General features: G+C 37.4%; 5 protein-coding genes across 5 annotated transcripts; 2 read left to right on the top strand and 3 right to left on the bottom strand.

Annotated features, from left to right (window-relative positions):
• Positions 1-3,532: 3,532 nt before the first annotated feature.
• LOC138883356 (uncharacterized) lies at positions 3,533-4,865 on the top strand. The gene is made up of 2 exons (XM_070164037.1): positions 3,533-3,868; positions 3,948-4,865. Exons 1-2 carry the CDS (start codon positions 3,533-3,535, stop codon positions 4,863-4,865), a joined length of 1,254 nt encoding a protein of 417 aa, XP_070020138.1.
• An 883-nt stretch (positions 4,866-5,748) lies between these two features.
• LOC138883354 (uncharacterized) lies at positions 5,749-6,524 on the bottom strand. The gene is made up of 2 exons (XM_070164036.1): positions 6,006-6,524; positions 5,749-5,781 (listed from the first exon to the last, which is right to left on the bottom strand). The coding sequence occupies exons 1-2, from the start codon at positions 6,522-6,524 to the stop codon at positions 5,749-5,751; spliced, it is 552 nt and encodes a 183-aa protein (XP_070020137.1).
• Positions 6,525-6,708: 184 nt separating this feature from the next.
• LOC138883353 (uncharacterized) lies at positions 6,709-9,542 on the bottom strand. Its single transcript, XM_070164035.1, has 6 exons — positions 9,221-9,542; positions 9,002-9,160; positions 8,551-8,632; positions 8,427-8,488; positions 8,180-8,327; positions 6,709-8,050 (listed from the first exon to the last, which is right to left on the bottom strand). The coding sequence occupies exons 1-6, from the start codon at positions 9,540-9,542 to the stop codon at positions 6,709-6,711; spliced, it is 2,115 nt and encodes a 704-aa protein (XP_070020136.1).
• LOC138883352 (uncharacterized) lies at positions 9,543-11,402 on the bottom strand. Its single transcript, XM_070164034.1, has 2 exons — positions 10,739-11,402; positions 9,543-10,642 (listed from the first exon to the last, which is right to left on the bottom strand). The coding sequence occupies exons 1-2, from the start codon at positions 11,400-11,402 to the stop codon at positions 9,543-9,545; spliced, it is 1,764 nt and encodes a 587-aa protein (XP_070020135.1).
• A 1,193-nt stretch (positions 11,403-12,595) lies between these two features.
• LOC104222800 (uncharacterized) lies at positions 12,596-15,491 on the top strand. The gene is made up of 2 exons (XM_009774097.2): positions 12,596-13,724; positions 14,310-15,491. The coding sequence occupies exons 1-2, from the start codon at positions 12,776-12,778 to the stop codon at positions 14,624-14,626; spliced, it is 1,266 nt and encodes a 421-aa protein (XP_009772399.1). The 5' UTR covers positions 12,596-12,775; the 3' UTR covers positions 14,627-15,491.
• Positions 15,492-20,313: the final 4,822 nt, after the last annotated feature.

Raw genomic sequence — 20,313 nt, 5'->3', positions numbered from 1 at the left:
ACCAAACGGAGCTAACGGAACCGACGAAACTCTATTCCGAAGTTGTTTTCACACAGTTCCAACTACGGTCAAAATCTTAGAACTTAAGCTTCCGTTTTAGGGACTAAGTATCCCAAATCACTCCGAAACCAAAAACACAACATCCCAACAAGTCACATAAGCAGAAAAAGATAGGGGGAAAGCACTAAATAGTGGGTCGGGGCTAATACTTTCAAAACGACCGGCCGGGTCGTTACCCATATACTTTAAGCCTCTCTAGAGTACTTCAATGCTTCAGCAAGTTCATCTCCCCTTTTGGGTCCTAACGAACATAGTACAAGTTTATAATATATATATATATATATATATAATACTATATTTAAGTGTGAACACTTTTACGTGAAGTTATTTTACTAAAAAATCCTTCAAAGCTTGAATGACCAAATTGCCCAAATAAAATTACTTCTCATTAAATAATTATTTGCCACTATCAGTCATTTTCAAACTATTCTAATGTATGTACTTAATGGGAAGATCTTTTCACCTGCTAATTAATTATTCTCGGCCTCTTTATATGTCAATTACGTTTCCACTAATATAGCCATTAATTATTTTGCATAAATGCACAGAAAATTAAGTTGGTTAATAAAATTAGGGAATCCTATTAAATGATAAATAATGATTGTGGTGAACTGTTAATTAAAAAAATATTTTACCACAATCAAAGCCTTTTGACCTCCCCCAATTAACCAAATTAATAACTCTTCATTCCTATCAAAACGTAAAGATTTTTTAGGAAATGAATAAGTATACAACACACCAGGTTCATCTTCATGGTAGAATAATTTTATATTATCAATACCTTTTGTCATTAACTTTGAATAAATAAAAGGCACTGTAAATTCTTTATAGCAGCTCACATCCAATGTAACTGCTCTAGAAGATGACAGGGACAGTCAACAGCTTGGTTCTTATTACAGACATACTAAGACCATTGCATCAACTTTACTAATCTGATCGCTTTTGAATTTAGCACAGAAATGAATTATCATTGTGCTTGACATATATGCAAAATGTAGGACATTGTTGTTGTTGCTATACTCGACTTTAAATGTTGCTTTTGTTGTTATTGTTTAACCAAAAAATAGAATTTTAGTCAAAGTTAGATTTTAGAAGAACACGAGTTACTGATAATCGAAAGAATGTAGAAATTGGGTTTCAACAATAACAAGATGAGCAGAAGAAAGCAAAGTAAATCAGTATATTCCAATAGTCTTCTCTGTCCTTACAAATGTTCAGCATTCTCCCTTTTATAATGTTTTTTTTCTTTGGAGATATGTTTATTGTCTTTGTCTTAATAAGACAATTATAAGCAATAAATGACAATAAAAGAAACGTTACTCAATCATATGTTTTAAATACAAATTCTCTAACGTACTAGGTATTTAATATATGTTAAATACTGAATTTGGACTCTCATGCATCGTCAGATTCATTTCCTTGATTCTTTTTTATCTTTGAGCTTTAAATGATTTAAATAGGTACGGGCGCCAAACTATTTGAATAACTGCCCTTGCCTCTTTCATCACCTTCTCTCGTACCTATTGTTGCTCGTGCCTCTTGGCTAATTATAATTCTTTGACCATTTGACTAATCCACGTGTCATGACACGTCACCTCCAATATGCAAACTTTAATTTTACCCAATACAGATAGTCCCTCCACTTTTCATTTATTTATCAATTAAATATTTGGGAAGTGGATTTCATTAAAAAGGGAATTTATGTCATCATTAATGCTATGACAACATGGACGCTTCAATTGTCTCTTCTATTAAATGCTCTATACACGTGTCATTCTCCCATCAGTTCTACAGTTTTGCAGCCCTTTTTCAAGGCTTTTATAGCTCCACTATTCACGAAGAGCTAGTTGCCTTTAGTATAGGCTTTCCATCATTACGCTTCTTACCTTTGACGATCACTTTCTCACATAAATATAACCTTTTTCTCTTGTCCTCTTCTTCATAAAGTTTTATTGAATACTTTACTCTTCAATACTATTCACTTCTTCCTTAATTCGACCTTCTTCATCATGTCTTCTTCAAACTCTAACCCTAGAAGAGTTCCTATCTTTTATAACTTCCTCAATGCCCCTGTTAGACATAGAAGGGGTAGGGGTGGCAGACTCCGTAGTTTAGGATCTGCCCGTGGCGTCAGTTCTTCTGCTGGTTCTTCTATACCTTCCTCTAGTTCTGGTACTCCCTCTAGAATTAGAGGGTCTTTTACTCAGAAATCATCTTCTAAGGGTAAAGAAATTTCTGAACCTTTACAAGAACCTTTGATAGAAGAAATAGTTCCTAGCAACTTATCATTTACCCATGACAGAGAATCACTTCAAAAACAAGTTTCTGAGTTGAGTCGTGCTGATACTTATCCTACTATGATTACAGAGGTTTTAACCCCCATAGTTTGTAATGACTGTCATTGGAATAATGACTTCCCAATTGTTGTTCCTAACCCAAATTAAAGAATTACTTCTTATATGACTGGTTTTTCTTTCGTTTATACTTATCCCTTTATTCTAGGATTTAAACCAGCCATTGATCCAGTAATTCTTGTTTTTTGCCTTTTTTCCAAGTTTGTTTAGCACAAATCGGCCCGCTCGTTTGGAGAGCTGTGGCTTGCTTAAGACATTTATCAAACAAGGTTGGTGTTGATTTTACTTTTCCTCATCTAATTCATCTTTACTCCCCCAGGCTCTTTCGCATCGGTGTTTTTACTCTAGTAGCCAGGAGTAAAAGGGTTTTGGTAAGCCCAGAAGATGATAAGGATCGTGGCTGGTATGCTCGATTCGTTGCTGCCCCCACTGTTGGTTTGGTGGGTGAAGAAAACGTTCCTTTTCCCGAGAAATGGAATTTTGCACGTAAGTCTTTTATTCTTCTCGTACCTTTTTCTTTCAATTTTGACAATTTTTTTTTAATTTTCTCTCCCTCTCCTCTTTGTAGCAATCATGAGAGTTGTGGATAAAGTTCCCAACTTTCGTGGTTGGGTAGAGAAATTATTGAAGGTCGCACCTATGGAGGCCAGGTCCTGGAAATCTATTTCCAATCAGTACGGTTGGAAAGTGAACACTCATGGTAAGGGTCTTTTATTTTATCGTATGTAAAATCTTCTTTTTATCACCTTAATTTTCATCCTTCTTTTTGTCAGGATTTTCAATTCGAGGCGTTTCTTCTGAAGCAGTTGCGGCCTCTCGAACCTCTACAGGAGCTCAACTCACTTTAAAGAGGGCTCAGGACATACTTGTGAAGAGGAAGACCATCGATGAAGATTCCGAGGAGGAAGATGAAGATGGCTCTTTGATAAAGAGGCCAAGGGCTAGAAGACGTGTTATGTTTGATGATGAGGCTGAAGTCTCTCCCCGTGCCTCTACTGCCGAGCCTGTTCATCTCGTCTCTGATGATGATGTTTCCCCCCCAAGATACTCGTGAATCCACCGATCAACTTTTTGCTAGTGGTTTTGATAGTGGTGACCTCGGGCCTGTTTTAGATGAAATGCCTTTATCGTCTTTTTCATCACCCGTGCCTGCGATTCTTTCTTTACCGGCCCCTGTTATTTTCATTCCTTCTTCTATTGCACTCACTTCTTCTCCAGCTCCTCCTTTGATTATTCCCCCTCATATTGTTCATCATACTGAAGTTGGTTCTACAAGTAGAACTACTGCCATGAGGAGCGTGACTATTGAAGTTCCCGCAAACAGCAGCCTTTTGAGAAAATCTGGTCAGGCAGACATTTGGCTCGAGCCTTTGATAGGCTCAATTGAAAAAGAAAAGATGAATAGCTATAGCTGCTTGACTTTGATGAACGACATTGTTCATGCCACTTTGAAGGTATTTTCCTCCTTTATTTAAAAAGAATTCTTTTTCTTTTTATTCTTGAATTCTTACTTTCCTTCTTCACTATTCTCAGGCCAACCTCATTGGTGCAGAGTTGATGGGCAGAATTTCTCTTTTAGAGAAAGTGGCCCGTGACTCCGAGAAAGCAATTCTTGAGGCCGAGAAAGTGACTCATGAAGCTCAACTAGAAGCGGCTAATTGGAAAGGGCAATTTGATAGTGCACAAATCGCTATTGAAGATATGCAAGAGAATAGGAGTAACCTGAAGCAGCAGGTGCGTGCATTGACTTTGGAATTGGCAGTGGCCAAGGCTTCTTCCAGCCAAGCAGAGAGGGACAAAGAATACCTTGAATCTTCTTTCTCAGATCAGCTATCTAAGGCAAATGAGGAGATTAAAGAATTGAAGGCACTCCTGAGTCAAAAGGAGGTTTATGAGAAAGATCATGCACAGAGCTTGACCCAAACTCAAATGGACTTGAGAGCCTCTACTGATAAAATCCGTGCTTTGGAAAGTTCCAATGCCGCTCTTCAAATCTCTTTCAATTCCACCTTGGCTGAAAATGAAGAGCTCAAAAGTGAAATTGCTATTTGGGAAAGAGACTACGAGCTTCTCGAGGATAAAATGGCTATTAAGGTAAGCTGGACTTTTCTGAACTCTCGTCGTGATGCCTTAACCGAGGATAGCCAAGAAAACTTTAATTTAGAGTTACAATTGGCTAAAGTCATGGAGACTATTGAGAAGTCTCAACAACCACTGGACTTTCCATCTCCCGCAATTGAGGCTCCCGTGTTTGAAGCTCCTGAAACTGATGTAGCCTTGGTTCAAGTTCCTGAAGTTGAAGCTACCGTGGATCAAGCTCCCGAAGGTGAGGCTTCCGTGTCTCTTGCTCACCTCAATGATCCTGCTGTTTCAAGTCAAGTTGACACTGTGCTTGTGGATGCTCCTTCTGATGTTGGCACCGTTACTTCTGATGCTCCTGCCTCCCAGTGACCAGTTTTTTTTTAACTTGTTTTTTTTTTTTACTTTTTGGAAGATAATGATCAAACCCTTAGTTTGTTTTTAAGGGTTTTTTTGAAGGAAAAAGTCTCCAGTTCTTATTATGGGGCATCTATAAAACAATTTTAATGACTAGGTTCATACATAGTCTTTAGATTTTAAATATATATTAAGAAGTTTTTATTACTTCTATTCGTTCTATTCTTGCCTTTTATTTTTAAGGACTTAAAGAATAGCTTGCATTTTTATCCTTTGAAAATGCTCTATGATTAATCCCATGACTTAATAACATGAGTTTTATAAAAGAGGACCCTTTTATATTTTTGACACTTAATGAAGAAGACGTCTCAACTTCATAATGGTGTTGTAATACGATGAAAAGAATAGGAACACACATGTTTTGTTTGAAATAACTTTGACAGGTTTTTATGAATAATACTTTACATGTATTTGGATTACATCTATAGTTTTCTCGTAACTGTTTTTCTTGTAACAGATTCTTACAAAAGAAAAATAATACACACAAGGTTTTTCCTTATAACCCGTTTCAGTACAAGGTTTGAGAAGTGACATCATTGTTCTCATGAGAAAAAACACTATGATAAATGCCATAGTCTTCAAATCTTTGCTTGAGATTTATACATATGTTTGTGTGTATTAGGTAGTCCCCCAAGTGTTTGAGCGTTGAAGATTGAAGCCTCGAGCACTTGTTTGTTCCTCTCATCTTGGTCCGTTTCCTGAAAAGGAAAAACATACGGGACTCGGAGGGACGATTATAGATGAAGACTGCATAACCCGTTTTTGTTTCTATCAGAAAAATTTTAACCCTAGGCCAGGATTTTTAGGTTACTCCGTGCGCCTTACAGGTCATGACTCATCATTTAGTACGGGTTAGCTTTTTGCCTATCATCTAAAATCGTTAGTAAAATTAATAATTCAAAAATGAAATGTAAAATGGTTATACCTGACCGTGGGTTTTCCTTAGAAATAGTATCTCTTCAAATGAATAGCATTCCAATGTGAAGGCAATATCTTGCCATCCATTGTCTCCAGTTCATATGCTCCCTTTCCTGCAACATCACTAATTCTGTAGGGTCCTTCCCATGTTGGACTTAACTTCCCTGAGTTAGTTACCTTTGTAGATTGAAAGACCTTTTTAAGCACGAAGTCCCCAATTTTGAAGAATCTGAGGCGCTCTTTTCGATTGTAATATCGTTCAATAACTTGCTTTTGTGTTGTCATCCTTATTAATGCATCTTCTCTTCTTTCCTCGAGTAAATCAAGATTGACCCGCATCTCTTCGCTGTTAGACTCCTCCGTTGCCTGCATAAACCGTGTGCTTGGCTCTCCTATCTCAACTGGAATCAAGGCTTCGGCTCCGTGAATCAACGAGAATGGTGTTTCGCCCGTACTTGTTTTAGCAGTTGTTTGATATGCCCATAAAACCCCAGGTAATACTTCAGGCCACTTACCTTTTGCTTCTTGTAAACGCTTCTTCAAATTGTTAATGATAACCTTGTTTGTTGACTCTGCCTGTCCATTACCCACTGGATGGTATGGTGTTGACGTAATCCTTTTAATTTGCCAACTTTGAAAAAATTCCGTGATCTGAGCTCCAATAAATTGAGGGCCATTATCACATACGATCTCCATTGGTACGTCGAATCGACATATGATATTTCACCAAATAAAATCTCTAACTTCTTTTTCCCGCACCTGTTTGAATGCACCTACCTCTACCCATTTAGTAAAATAATAAGTGAGAACAAGTAAAAATTTTACCTGTCCTTTTGCTTGCGGTAATGGACCCACGATGTACATCCCCAATTTCATAAATCTATGGTGCAATGACCGGATGTAACAATTCCGCAGGTCTGTGTATATTGTTACTGTACCTTTGGCATTTATCACATTTAGCCACGAAACTTTCTGCCTCCTCTTCCATTTTGAGCCAGTAATAACCTGCCCTAATCAAGGTTCTCACCAGTGATCTTCCACCTGCGTGATTCCCGCAATGACCCCCATGTACTTCTCTCATTACATACTTTGTTTGTGCAGGTCCAAGACATCTTGCTAATAGACCACCAAACATTTTACGATACAAATTGCCTTGTTTTAAGCAGTACCGAACTTCTTTTCTTATAAGCGCACAAGCCTTTTTCTTGTCATCGGGAACAGTACCATACTGCAAAAAAGCCACAATTTCGTTCCTCCAATCCCAAGTTAAATTATTAAAATTTACCTCATTAGCATCAGGATCAGTAACTGAATGAAATAAATGTATCACTAAGGCATTTGCATCGTTTGCCACGTCGGCCGCAGATGCGAGATTAGCTAGGGTGTCTGCTTCAAGATTTTCATCCCCGGGTATTTGTCTAATTTTCCAATCTTGAAATTGTTTTATCAACTTTCGTACTTTCTCCAAATATTGTTGTATCCTTGCTTCTCTGGCTGTATAAGTCCCCAGTATTTGATTAACTACGAGTTGTGAATCACTTTTGATTATAATCTGACTTATGCCAAGCTCCCGTGCCAATTCTAAACCTGCAATCATAGCTTCATATTCCGCCTCGTTGTTAGTTATGGAATGACATTTGATAGCTTGCCGAATAGTTCCGCCCGTAGGCGGTACCAATACGACTCCCAAACCTGCCCCTCTCACATTAGATGAGCCGTCGGTAAATAAAGTCCAAGTTCCTGGGTTAGCCCCATTGAACACTTGCAATTCTTTCTCTGCTTCTAACTGTATTCCATGACTAAAATCAGCCACGAAATCCGCTAATACTTGTGATTTTACAGCAGTTCTAGGTTGATATGCAATTTCATATTCACTTAACTCTATTGCCCACTTAGCTAACCTACCTGATAACTCATGCTTGTGTAATATGTTACGTAAAGGGTAAGTAGTTACCACAACGATAGGATGACACTGAAAATAAGGTCTTAACTTTCTAGATGCCATGATCAATGCAAGGGCAAGTTTTTCTAATTGAGGATACCTTGTCTCCTCATCCAACAAAGATTTACTCACGTAATAGATAGGGGATTGTTTACCTTGCTCTTCCCGGACCAAAACAGCGCTTACTGCCACTTCTGAAACAACGAGGTAGATGAGTAGCTTTTCTCCAGCTTTTAGTTTTGCCAACAAAGGTGGATTTGATAAGTAAGTTTTCAAATTCCTAAGTGCTTGTTGACATTCCTCATTCCATTCAAAATGATCCTGCTTCTTAAGAGCTGAGAAGAATTTAAAACATTTTTCTGATGATTTTGATATGAATCTTCCCAAAGCTGCAATTCTCCCTGTTAACCTTTGAACTTCTTTTTTGTTTGTAAGTATATCAGGGATTTCTTCAATGGCTTTAATCTGTGTAGGATTCACTTTAATTCCACGGTTAGAAACGAGAAAACCCAAAAACTTACCAATGTAACGCCAAATGCACATTTTTCGGGATTTAACTTCATATTAAATTTACGCAAAATTGAAAATGTGTCAGATAAGTGTGATATGTGATCTTTTGAATATTGAGCTTTAACAAGCATATCATCTATATATACCTCCATAGTCTTTCCTAAATATTCCTGAAACATTCTGGTTACTAACATCTGATACGTCGCCCCTGCATTTTTTAGAACAAAGGGCATTACTTTATAATAGTAAGTCCCCCTGTCTGTTATGAACGAAGTTTTTTCATCATCTACTGGGTCCATTTTAATCTGATTATACCCTGAATATGCATCTAGAAAACTTAGTAATTCGTGACCTGCAGTTATATCAATCAATTGATCTATGTGTGGTAGCGGAAAAGAATCTTTAGGGCAGGGTTTGTTAAGATCTATATAATCTACACAGACCCGGCACTTACCATTTTTCTTTGGAACCACTACAGTGTTAGCTAACCAATTAGGGTACTTTACCTCTCGAATGGAACCAATTTTTAACAATTTTTGGACTTCTTCTTGAATCACCTGATTCTTGAAAGATCCCTGCTTTCTCTTCTTTTGTTTCACAGGAAGATATGATGGATCCTCATTTAGTTTATGAGTCATCACCCCCGGTGGAATTCTAGTCATGTCTAAATGGGACCAAGCAAAGCAATCCATGTTAGTTTTCAAAAATTCAATTAACTTACCTTTCATTCCTTGGTCAAGATTAGCCCCAACATAGACTTTTTTATCAGGCCATTGAGCATATAACACGACAGGCTCTAATTCCTCTATATTTGTTTTGATATTTTCATTCTCTTCTGGTTCTTGTATAGTGTCAGGCCTTGAATCTACATCTGTCTGTCCTTGTTCAGTTGAGGTTTGCGTTGTGATGTCCTCAACTGCCTTCTATGATTGCTATTTACCTTCACTTCTCGTGCTCGTGTCTGCAACGGAGTTGATAGCCCTGGACGTATGTTGATCCCCACGAATTTGACAGATTCCCCATGGCGAAGGAAACTTAATAACCTGATGCAAGGTTGAAGGAACATCATCCATTTCGTGGATCCACGATCTCCCAAGAATCATGTTGTAAGCCATTTCCATCTCTACTACTTGAAACTTTGTATCCTTCGCGATCCCTTCAGCAAATGTGGTGAGTGTTACCTCTCCTTTTGTGACGACACTGGAATTATCAAATCCAGATAGAGTATGCGCCTTTGGTATTATTTTCTCTTCAACTTGCATCTAACGTAATACTCTTAGCAAAATAATGTTCACGGAACTACCTGGATCAATTAAAACTTGTTTCACATTAGTATAAAAAACAATTAGAGATATTACTAGTGCATCGTTATGAGGGGTTAATACGCCGTCAGCATCTGCATCTTTGAATGTAATATTGTCTTCTTCTAGAACCTGCCGCACCCGTTTCCCTTGGGTAATAGTTACTTTGGAAACTTTGTTGGCTGCAGTATATGATACACCATTGATGTCTTCACCCCCACTTATAACATTAACAGTTCTTTTGGGAGAGAGGGGCTTTTGAGGCTCCTGCCTGTTTTTCATATAAGCTTGCTTGCCTTTCTCACTGAATAACTCGGTGAGATATCCTTGTTTTAATAAATGATCAACCTCACTTTGTAAAAATCTACAATCTACTGTTTTATGTCCATGATCATTATGAAACTCGCACCAATGGTCAGGGTTGCGCCTGTTTGGATTCGACCTCATTTCCTTTGGCCATCGAACCTTATCCCCCTTACTTCTCAAAACGGCTACGAGCTCAAAAGTGCTGACGTTAAAGTTGTAACCTCCAAACCTCGTTTTTAAACTTCTATCATCGTCCCGTGACTCATAATGGTTTCGCTCGTTCCTGAATCTCAATGAGGAACCTGCTTCTCTATTCATTGGTTTGCTATCGTGCCTTTGGTCATCCTGTTTTGATCGTGAGTCTTTTCCCGCAGGCCCCATATAAGGCTCGTACCTGTTTTTACCGGACCTTTTGTCGGTCTCTGCCCGTCTCGGACGTATATTTTCTTCTTTTTGAGATCGTGGCACAGTATCTTCCTCAATCCTCAACTTCGTACTATACCTGTTGTAAACATCATTCCACGTTGTAGCTGGGAATTCACGAAGGCTTTCCTTGAGCCTCCTCGTAGCTTCTGAACTTTTTTCATTCAAATTGCTTGTAAAGGCTATAGCTTCCCAGTTGTTAGGTACACGCGGCAATGTCATTCTTTCACGTTGAAATCTGTCCACGAACTCTCTAAACAATTCTGAGTCTCCCTGCTTGATTTTGAAAATATCCTCCATTCTTTTTTCCACTTTTTGAGCTCCCGAGTGTGCTTTAATGAAAGAATCTGCAAGCTCATCAAAAGAATTTATAGAATTTTCAGGTAGAAGAGAATACCATGTTAGTGCTCCTTTGGTGAGTGTTTTACCAAATTTATTGATTAGAACCGATTCAATCTCCTGCTTAGTCAAATCGTTGCCCTTTACACCCGTTGTGAAGGCAGTCACGTGGTCTCGTAGGTCTGTTGTTCCATCATACTTTGGAATATCAGGCATTTTAAACTTTTTTGGGATTAGGAGCGGAGCAGCACTTGGCTTCCAGGGTTGTTGTGAATACCTATCCATGTCTACCCCCTTGATTATAGGTGGCACCCCAGGTATCTGCTCTATGCGTTCACTTTGCTCCTTGAGCTGTTTCTGCAAGGTTAGTACTAAAGTTTGCAAATCAGAATTAATTGCATTACCTGGTTCTCCCTCCTGTGAGTTATTGGGGGTTCCACCACTGCCTGAGTTAACGAGCCCGGAATGAGGGTTTTCTATAGTGTTATTATTTGGAGTAGGTGCGGGTGTTGCAACCGGTAACTGGTTAACAAGTGCCGCAACGGCTCTGTTGACCTGAGCAGTAATTAATTTCTGCAAAGCTTCATCAGCGGCTTCCATGTTTTGAAATTGAGCATGCTCGTTTGTTTGAGATTCATCAGGAGAACCCTCGCGATTGTCGTGGAGAGTCTTGCGGAGCAGGAACTTGAATGTTGATATTTTGTGGATCCCCCTGACTTTGTTGGTTCTCTTGGTTTCCTTGAGTATTGACATCGTTAGTCGACATAGTTGATGCAACAAGGAAGGTTAGGTGAAAAGAAAATAGATTATCAGATTCCCGGTAATGGAACCAATTTGTTTAACCAAAAAATAGAATTTTAGTCAAAGCTAGAATTTAGAAGAACACGGGTTACTGATAATCGAAAGAATGTAGAAATTGGCTTTCAACAATAACAAGATGAGCAGAAGAAAGCAAAGTAAATCAGTATATTCCAATAGTCTTCTCTGTCCTTACAAATGTTCAGCATTCTCCCTATTATAATAGTTTTTTTTGGAGATATGTTTATTGCCTTTGTCTTAATAAGGCAATTATGAGCAATAAATGACAATAAAAGAAACGTTACTCAATCATATGTATTAAATACAAATTCTCTAACGTACTAGGTATTTAATATATGTTAAATACTGAATTTGGACTCTCATGCATCGTCAGATTCATTTCCTTGATTCTTTTTGATCTTTGAGCTTTAAATGATTTAAATAGGTACGGGCGCCAAACTATTTGAATAACTGTCCGTGCCTCTTTCATCACCTTCTCTCGTACCTGTTGCTGCTCGTGCCTCTTGACTAATTATAACTCTTTGACCATTTGACTAATTCACGTGTCATGACACGTCACCTCCAATGTGCAAACTTAATTTTACCCAATACAGTTATGAAGTTGACAAGACATCGCTTTGGAAAGATTTGGACAAGTAGCCATGTATCAGAAAAATGATTCTTAATTAGTGTTTTTTGCGTAATGGTTACTCCGACTATTTGGAAGTGAAATATTTTCTTATTTTTTTGAGTTTTCTTGTTGCATTTTCTTTGATAGATTTGAGGACATCTTGAAATCATATGTTATGTTCCTTGTACTTGCAAACAGATATGTGATTCATCAATTCTCTTCAACCTCTTTGCAATTTATTAATGAAAAAGTGCATCCCTAAAAAGCACATTTTTCTTGATTATTTATTGTACACTGAGACAAGACTCCACTTAATTATATTCTTCTTTGGATCGTTTTTGTTATGACTCAAGTTGTTGGACTTACAAGAACTATTGGGCCGAGAAGAAGCTACAGGGCGAGCAGACATTCACAAAGGTTAACGTGGGATTGAGGCCCAAGAGAGGTACAATAAGAATCACTTAAAAGGGACTAAGTATTAACACAACACCCAAGCTCAAATTATTAGAAACTTCCGCTCTGTTCTCTCTGTCTCCCTCGTCTATTTCTCTCTATGGCTCCGTCTCTTAATCCTCTGTTTCTTTCTGTTACTCTCCTCTTCTTAATGTAATTTCTTTCTTCTCAATTATTAATATATCAATCTTTGGTTTTGGATATTGAGTTTATTTCATTGGTGCTTTCATTGAGAGCATCTACCATGGTGGACCTATCTCAAGCCCCGGTAATGAGCCGTTTTAGCGGTGAGAATCCTCTGGATTGGGTTCTTCGAGCAGAGCAATATTTCACTTTCTACAATATTTCGTCAGAGCATAAAATGTCCTGGGCTTCATTTTATATGGATGGCGAGGCTTTGAAATGTTATCATTGGTTATTTCGAAACAAGCAACTTGCAGGTTGGGACCATTTCGTGGACAAATTATTTATTCATTTTCGAGGTCGAAATCGGGATGCACCCGATAGGCGTTTAGCCATTCTCCGGAACTTTACCACAGTGGATGTTTATTCGGCACGGGCTGCGGCTATTCCGTCATGGAACAACATGGCTAACTCGCCCTTGCCTCAGTACTGGAATGCGCACGCAAAGTACACCAACCTGAACGTTACCCATAAGGTGTTTGTAGAGAAGCCAAATAGGGAAAGTAAAACTGTAATAGTTACTGAAACAATGCTACCAACACCTGAGGAGACCTGCAATTCAGTTTTGGATAAGGACAAAGAGGAAGCCGATTCCCTTTTGCCACAATACTTGGTTGCACCATCTGAATACAACAGCAATAATGGGGCGCGCAAGGTGTTTGATGAATTGTCCAATTGCTCTAAAGATGCTATTCAGGAGCCGATTGCTATGCAGGAGCCACAAAAGGAGCTTAATCTAACCCATTTCCCTAATGATTCGATGTATCATGTTGCTCCGACTGATGCGTCAAACGATAATGCTAATGTTGTTGAAAATGAAGACAAGGATAATAAAGAGAAAGTTGTTACTGCAATCATAGAGAAGGCTCCACTATGGATTGGTTCTGCTTCTTCTATTTCTAGTAACCTCGACATGATGGCTGGTCGATATGGACTTGGGCTAGCCCAAAACTTGGAGGCGATGTCTTGTATGCTTTCTGCTTGCACTTTCAACCACCTTCTAAACAGAGGTATATTCAGTCACTTAAGCGACCTTGGTCATGCTGACCTTGTCTTACCTTTGCATCTATATCAACTCGGCTTAGACTTTCTGTTTGATCCTGGCTCTAGTTTGCTTACCATATTTCTTAGAGTTACAAGAAATTGTGTATTATGTGGTGCCTCGAGCAACTTTGAGTGTGATAAGTTCGTGACATTCACCATGTGGGATTGCATTGCACCTTTGAAATTTCAATTTAGAATTACATACTGTGTTCGTCAATATGTTCTCTTCGGAATTGCTTTTGATGATCGACATTGTGCTAGATATTTAATTGTTTGTTCTTTCGACATGCTTTCTAAACTTGCTGAAGGTATTGGCAGTGGTATGAACAATTTGGTTCCACAAATAAATTTATGATATTTGCCACTGTGTTTTTGTCTGGATGATACTCCTGGTGTTTGGCTCTATTTTCGTGGAGCATGTGCCGATTCCTTTGCTCAAATATTGCCTCTTCAAATGACTAAGAAGGAAATAGAAGCCACTGTGACTAAGATTGCACCAGTTATTGGTTTTATAACTGTGATTATTTTAATTTCTAATGAGGTATTTTTAGGGAATTGGAATGGAGCGACAGTAAGTCTTACTATCGAGAACCATGACTTGGGCATACAATTTTTTAAGTGGTTCGACACTGGGCATCATTTTAAGGTTGATTCTGGTTGTACAAGTCTTCCTAATGATCCTTTAAGTTTTGTATCAGATTCACTCACATCGTTTAAAAAAATTGCTAAAAGGCGTAGAGGTTTGATTGCAATGTCATGCTTTGAGCTTGTGAGCAACATGGAATGTACGCCCGTATTCGGTTTTCCCATGCTCTTATCCACAGATTGTGCAACAAATGGCAACATTTGTCACTCTGATAGCATCTAATGTTGATGGTGTGGATTATGTGGCCGAGCTTGAAGATTTCTTGCCAAAGGTGAAAAAAAATTCTGAGGTGAAAGCTAGGGCAATGGACGTACATTCACCTTTGAAAACCTTAACCAGGAAAGTGTCTGATTATATATTGCCACTAGCCAGAATAGCGATGGACAAAACTCGTTGGAGTTTTGGTTGCTACAATGTAGGCTTGCTGGCTGCATTCAATTGTGTACTTAGAGATGGGATTCATGTCATTTTATTATCTTGGAGTCCTGATGCTTCCCAGGCAGATTATTTCAATGACGTCATTTCTATAGGGCCATTTCAAGCTTTAAGCCTTGGAAATCTTGTGGTTGCTTTGGATGGTAATCAAGGAAGTCAAAGTTTCTTTACAAATCTAGCTCTATGGGAGTTCATTGTTGCTGCCATTTATACCGACATAGATTTAACACCTGCAGTAGAGGACCAGTTTAGTTTATATAATATAGTTGTAATGTGGTTAGAAGGAATTCCTGACTTGAACCTTGAGGGCAAGGTTCTTATTGAGGACGGGAGTATTGTTATGAATCAAGCTATTGGGCTTACAAGAACTATTGGGCCGAGAAGAAGCCACAGGGCCAGAAGACCTTCACAAAGGTTAATGTGGGATCCAAGCCCAAGAAGTGCAATAAGGAATCAGTTAAAAGGGACTAAGCGTTAACACAGATAGGGCAAGCTGAAATTGTTGGAAACTTCCCCTCTGTTCTCTCTATCTCCCTTGTCTGTTTCTCTTTATAGCTCCGTCTTTTCCTCCTCTGTTTCTTTCTGTTACTCTCCTCTTCTTAGTGTAATTTCTTTGTTCTCAAGTATTAATATATCAATCTTTGGTTTTGGATATTGGGTTCATTACAGTTTTCTTTCAATGTCTTAGTATGGCTATAAAACCAGAAGATTCCTAGTTAATTTATGCATATGTTTCAGTGTGAACTGAACTTATGTAATGAGCTAAGAAAGTTGACGCAATGGAAATTAATAAGCGTTCGGCCTGAGATTTCTTGCGAAATATAATCTTTTCATAGATACTCAAGGAAAGCAAGCACTATTTGAAAGCGAATGTGTTAGAAAGCTTTTAACTGATGGACCATGAACTATTAGTTTGGACATAAGTCGCACAACTAATAGATGCTCAAAATATGGAGTAAGATTGTTATGTTATGATATCAGTATATGTCGGTGCTCAATACGTGTCATCAATTACTGGTTAGGATGTGAGGTTGATCGGATTAATACACTACACAAGGAAGTTAAACTTCCCATCATAAGTCATTTTTTTTCGTTTTATGTATCCCGATTTTAGTTGAGGAGATTTCTGTTGCTTTGTTGGGACAAGTTTATTAGAACATTTTAATGCTTGAAGATTGCTTTCCAAGACTTAACCACGTCCCTAGGTCATAATTAACCCAAAATAACTGTGAGTTCTAAAAAAATATCTAACACTAAATTCAGAAGTTGTTCAACTTATTTTTGGGAAGTAAAAGAGATCTTGCTTATATTACTATACATGTGTATTTTAAAATATAAGTAATATAATTATAAATAGTATCCATCTAATCGACTTAGAAAAAAAATACTAATACTGAAAGATTTCTCCCTGGAATTTAACTTTCACAAATATGCGAATGAAAAATAATTCACATTTATTTGAAAGCAATTTCTAGATTTGTGCTTTGCAATTATAATAAATACCAGTCCCCTAGAATCACTATTTATTAGTTTGAGCTTACCTTTTTTTGTTTAAATTTCACATAACTCATTACATACGTATTTTAATATTTTTATACTCTTTTAAAATATTTTTACTTATTAGCATGGGATTCACGTGCAACGCACGTGTTTATATATATATATATATATATATATATATATATATATCCTCAAAGTAAGAGATTGAAAGACCAAAATAACCTTATAGAATTAAAAGACTATAATATCCTTAAAAAATCATTGCTATATAAACCAAACAACATGACTGGAGAATTTCAAAAGTTGCATCCGTAACTCATCAATTATAGATCATTCAAATAATTTAATACTACATCAAATTCATCTACTTAATGCAAATTATATATAACTGATCGTTTGTTTCATTTCTCTTTTTCAAAAATTACTATATAATCATTTGTTTTATCAATGTTAGATAAAATAAACCAATCATCTGTGAAGGTGAAAAGTTTGGAGCATTGTAAATTCTTGCGGGGCTATTTGAAAACTAAAGATTAATTATGCAGACACAATGCTAAAGGTGAAAAGAGGAGAAAACCAGGTACAACTTATAGGTGAATTATATCAGTTAATTAGAAATTAAAAATGTCAAGAACTCTCCCACTTCTCCACTCTTCTTTAAACTCCACCGTAGTTATGGTAAATGAAGTTAAAGAAATAGTAGGCATGAAACAGGAGGGGGTGGGATCGGGGAGGAGAGTGGACCAGTGGAATGAGTTGAATATGAAAATATGTGTTTGTGTAGATAGAGGATTGTGTATTTGTCACTTCTAAGCTTGTTTTCTTAAAAATAAAATTCAATGCATAATGTACGCTGAACTTATTTTGAATGTTAATTAGATCAATTGTATATATTTAAATTTTAAATTCCAAATCTGAATTACGGAACTTTATTTAGTGAAAAGTGCAACAGTGCAACACACATGATATGTTTGATGTTGAACATGATTCAAATTGTTACAAGTCTAGTGAAGTAAGTAGTTCTAATATCTTAGGGAGGAAATTAGTTATATAACAGTTTAGTTAGATGGAATATATTATATTGGTGACATATCTGGAAAACAAAACAAAAAAACATATTAAACCATTACTTTCAATTCTCACCAATGGACTTAGTTTCAAATTCCTACTTATTTTATCCGTTGAAAAGATAGAATTATATCTGTTATTGATGAACCTTAGGAGCAATTCACATTTATCCTCCTTGTGTTCATTTTGCTATCTAATTTTTCTATCTTTTTACTTATTGTTGTGTTGTTGTCAACAAATATAGAATTTTTATGTCGATGTTGTATATTTATATAATTTCTTAAAAACTAATACTTGTTGATATTAAAGTACGTGCAACACGCTTGCCTAGAACTAATATTTTTATAAGTAGAACATATCATTTATTAAAGATGTTACATTCCATGGTTTCGTATGTGAGAGTACGTCGTAAGTAATTAATATAAGCTCAGAAATGAGATTATATTTGAAAGCATATAAAGTAAGTTAATCATGTTACCTTGGAGGTTATAAATATTTAAGATCATGAATAACGAGTACCAAGAGGGTTGAAAAGCTTAAAAGCTAAACCAATTGAAGAAAATAAGTTTCATCGAAAGTCGACAAGTTTGGAATGTTATAACATGTACTTTGGGGTTATACTAGGGATCTTAGCATGATAAGGAGGCTAAACTATGAGTTATTTTAGTCGTATGATAGCCGTGTGCTACGTTTTGAAGTCAAGCAAGTTATGGAACAAAAGTTGGCAAAGGTCATCACAAGTTACATTCATAATGTGCTGAATATTAGGTCAAATGTAGCTGAGTTTTTATCCAAATATACTTGGATTTATTGGATGATCTACCTACAAAATTGAAGATCTACGAGTCTAGTTTCTAAATCATTGAACCGTTTGCCAATACGACATCGTAGTAGAGAGATATTCGCGTTTTTTGTGAGACTGCACAAGCAACTTTCATGAGACCCACAAAGTCGATGTAAAACTCAAGCTTGTATATAAGTTCATTCTAAATCTTTTTCACTCATTTTTCTCGTCCAAACATAGTTCACAAACCCTCCTAAATGCTCTCCAAGAGTTCCTCCATAATTCTAGGGTGAAAACCTAAGATAAAAACATGAATCCAATGCTACAAACCCCGTAGTGCTTGTAAGATCGTAGTTCTTCATCTTGTGGCTGTTTGGAGGGTTCTTCAAAGTGAAGTAACCTCAGGTTTCGTGTTGTTCTTGTTGATTAGGGTAATAATCAGTTTCTCCTTCATATATATTAGATTTTCAAGGCAAACTACAAGTGTTTACACACCAACTTGAACACCAAAAGTTGATTCAAGAAGAGAATACAACACCTATAGGATTGTAGTGTCATTGAGATTAATTGTGAGCTGTGTTTGGCTAAAATTTCAAGTTATTGCTACTGTCTGAGGTGAGTATAACAGCCTACTAATTGTGCTTAAGATTGCTTGTATGCTGTCACGACCCTAAACCCAGACTCGGTCGTGATGTCGCCGCTCGTGAAGACAAGGCCAGCCGACACACACTCACTTCATTTTAAGCAATTAAAATAATTTAAATTAAGTCTTTAACATAATAATAATCCCAAAATAAAGGTGAATAATATAATTTGCGGAATAGACATAGCCCGACATTGGGGTGTCACCAGCCATGAGCATCTACTAACCGATTAAGAATAGGAAGAGTCTACATAGTCTATTACAGAACTAAAACAAGAGAAAATAAGATAGAGGGAGAAGCATTGGGCTACGAACGCCGAGCAACTACCTAGTGAATCTCTGAATCCGCCTGAGCTGGAAGAATCAACACTCGCTAGCGGGACGTGAAGCGCCTGAATTTGCACATATGGTGCAGGGAGTAAAGTGAGTACTCCAACTCAGTGAGTAATAACAATAAATGAAGACTGAGCGATAAGAAATCACGTAAAAGCACATCAACATGCTATAAAGAAGCAGTATAAAACCAGTAAAAACAATGAAACAGTGAAAATATATAAAGATACCTTAGTTTAGAATAAGCTTCTTTAAAACCCTTTTTAACAGCTAAACAATTAAATAAAAAACAACTAGAACAGATAAACACATACAAATCCGCCCCTCGGGCAATACCATGGAACAACACCTGCCCATCGGGCTATATCTCATATAGCAATGGGTACCCGGACTCATTGGGGGTGTGCAAACTCCGAGAGGGGCCCCTTACGACCCAAGCGCAATATCAAGCTATCTCGTGGCATAATCAATAGGCTCTCGGCCTCATATCAAACCACCTCATGGCGTACAACTCAGGCCCTCGGCCTCATAATCATAAATCAGTGTATCCTCACAGCACAGGCCCTCGGCCTTACTCAATCAGAATCTTATAAGCCACTCGAGCAACAGTAAAACATGATGCTCAGCCCAAATTATCATTTAAAATATCATTTATATGTGTTAAAATAGAGTAAACATGGTTGAGTTATGAAAACAGTAGAATATAGCATGACTGAGTACAAGTATAAAGTCAAAACGGTGAGGAAATATCAGTAAAACTCCCATAAGGGTCCAATAGTTGGCACAATGTGCAAATATGATATTCAGCCCAAAACATGATGATAATAAATAGTTTTCAATCAAATACGCGGTAAAACCGTCATTTGGGATGGACTAAGTCACAATCCCCAACGGTGCACGACCCCATGCTCGTCATCTAGCGTGTGTGTCACCTCAATATAGCATAACGATGTGTAATCCGGGGTTTCATACCCTCAGGACAACATTTAAAATCATTACTCACCTCAATCCGATCCAAACTCTAGCCCGAGACACCTTTGCCCCTCGAATCAGCCTCAACTCGTGCCAAATCTATCCAAAATCAGAATCACAACGTCAACATATGCTAAGGGAACGAAGCCCATGCAAAAATAATCAATTTACAAC

The sequence above is a fragment of the Nicotiana sylvestris genome, chromosome 12 (genome assembly GCF_000393655.2).
Source record: "Nicotiana sylvestris chromosome 12, ASM39365v2, whole genome shotgun sequence".
Taxonomy (NCBI): Eukaryota; Viridiplantae; Streptophyta; class Magnoliopsida; order Solanales; family Solanaceae; genus Nicotiana; species Nicotiana sylvestris.
This window is presented reverse-complemented; position numbering and strand designations above follow the sequence as displayed.

What these genes read in the sequence shown, in the direction of transcription:
- LOC138883356 (XM_070164037.1), top strand. Translation starts at nt 3,533, where the DNA reads ATGCCTTTATCGTCTTTTTCATCACCCGTGCCTGCGATTCTTTCTTTA. An exon ending in TTGTTCATGCCACTTTGAAG is followed by an intron (nt 3,869 to 3,947) that starts GTATTTTCCTCC and finishes CACTATTCTCAG; the next exon opens with GCCAACCTCATTGGTGCAGA.
- LOC138883354 (XM_070164036.1), bottom strand. Translation starts at nt 6,524, where the DNA reads ATGGAGATCGTATGTGATAATGGCCCTCAATTTATTGGAGCTCAGATC. An exon ending in AGGTCTTTCAATCTACAAAG is followed by an intron (nt 5,782 to 6,005) that starts GTAACTAACTCA and finishes TAACGATTTTAG; the next exon opens with ATGATAGGCAAAAAGCTAAC.
- LOC138883353 (XM_070164035.1), bottom strand. Translation starts at nt 9,542, where the DNA reads ATGCAAGTTGAAGAGAAAATAATACCAAAGGCGCATACTCTATCTGGA. An exon ending in ATTTAGGAAAGACTATGGAG is followed by an intron (nt 8,328 to 8,426) that starts GTATATATAGAT and finishes TTTAATATGAAG; the next exon opens with TTAAATCCCGAAAAATGTGC. An exon ending in AACAAAAAAGAAGTTCAAAG is followed by an intron (nt 8,051 to 8,179) that starts GTTAACAGGGAG and finishes ACAAGCACTTAG; the next exon opens with GAATTTGAAAACTTACTTAT.
- LOC138883352 (XM_070164034.1), bottom strand. Translation starts at nt 11,402, where the DNA reads ATGTCAATACTCAAGGAAACCAAGAGAACCAACAAAGTCAGGGGGATC. An exon ending in GGTTCTAATCAATAAATTTG is followed by an intron (nt 10,643 to 10,738) that starts GTAAAACACTCA and finishes CTTTCATTAAAG; the next exon opens with CACACTCGGGAGCTCAAAAA.
- LOC104222800 (XM_009774097.2), top strand. Translation starts at nt 12,776, where the DNA reads ATGGTGGACCTATCTCAAGCCCCGGTAATGAGCCGTTTTAGCGGTGAG. An exon ending in CAACCACCTTCTAAACAGAG is followed by an intron (nt 13,725 to 14,309) that starts GTATATTCAGTC and finishes AGGTATTTTTAG; the next exon opens with GGAATTGGAATGGAGCGACA.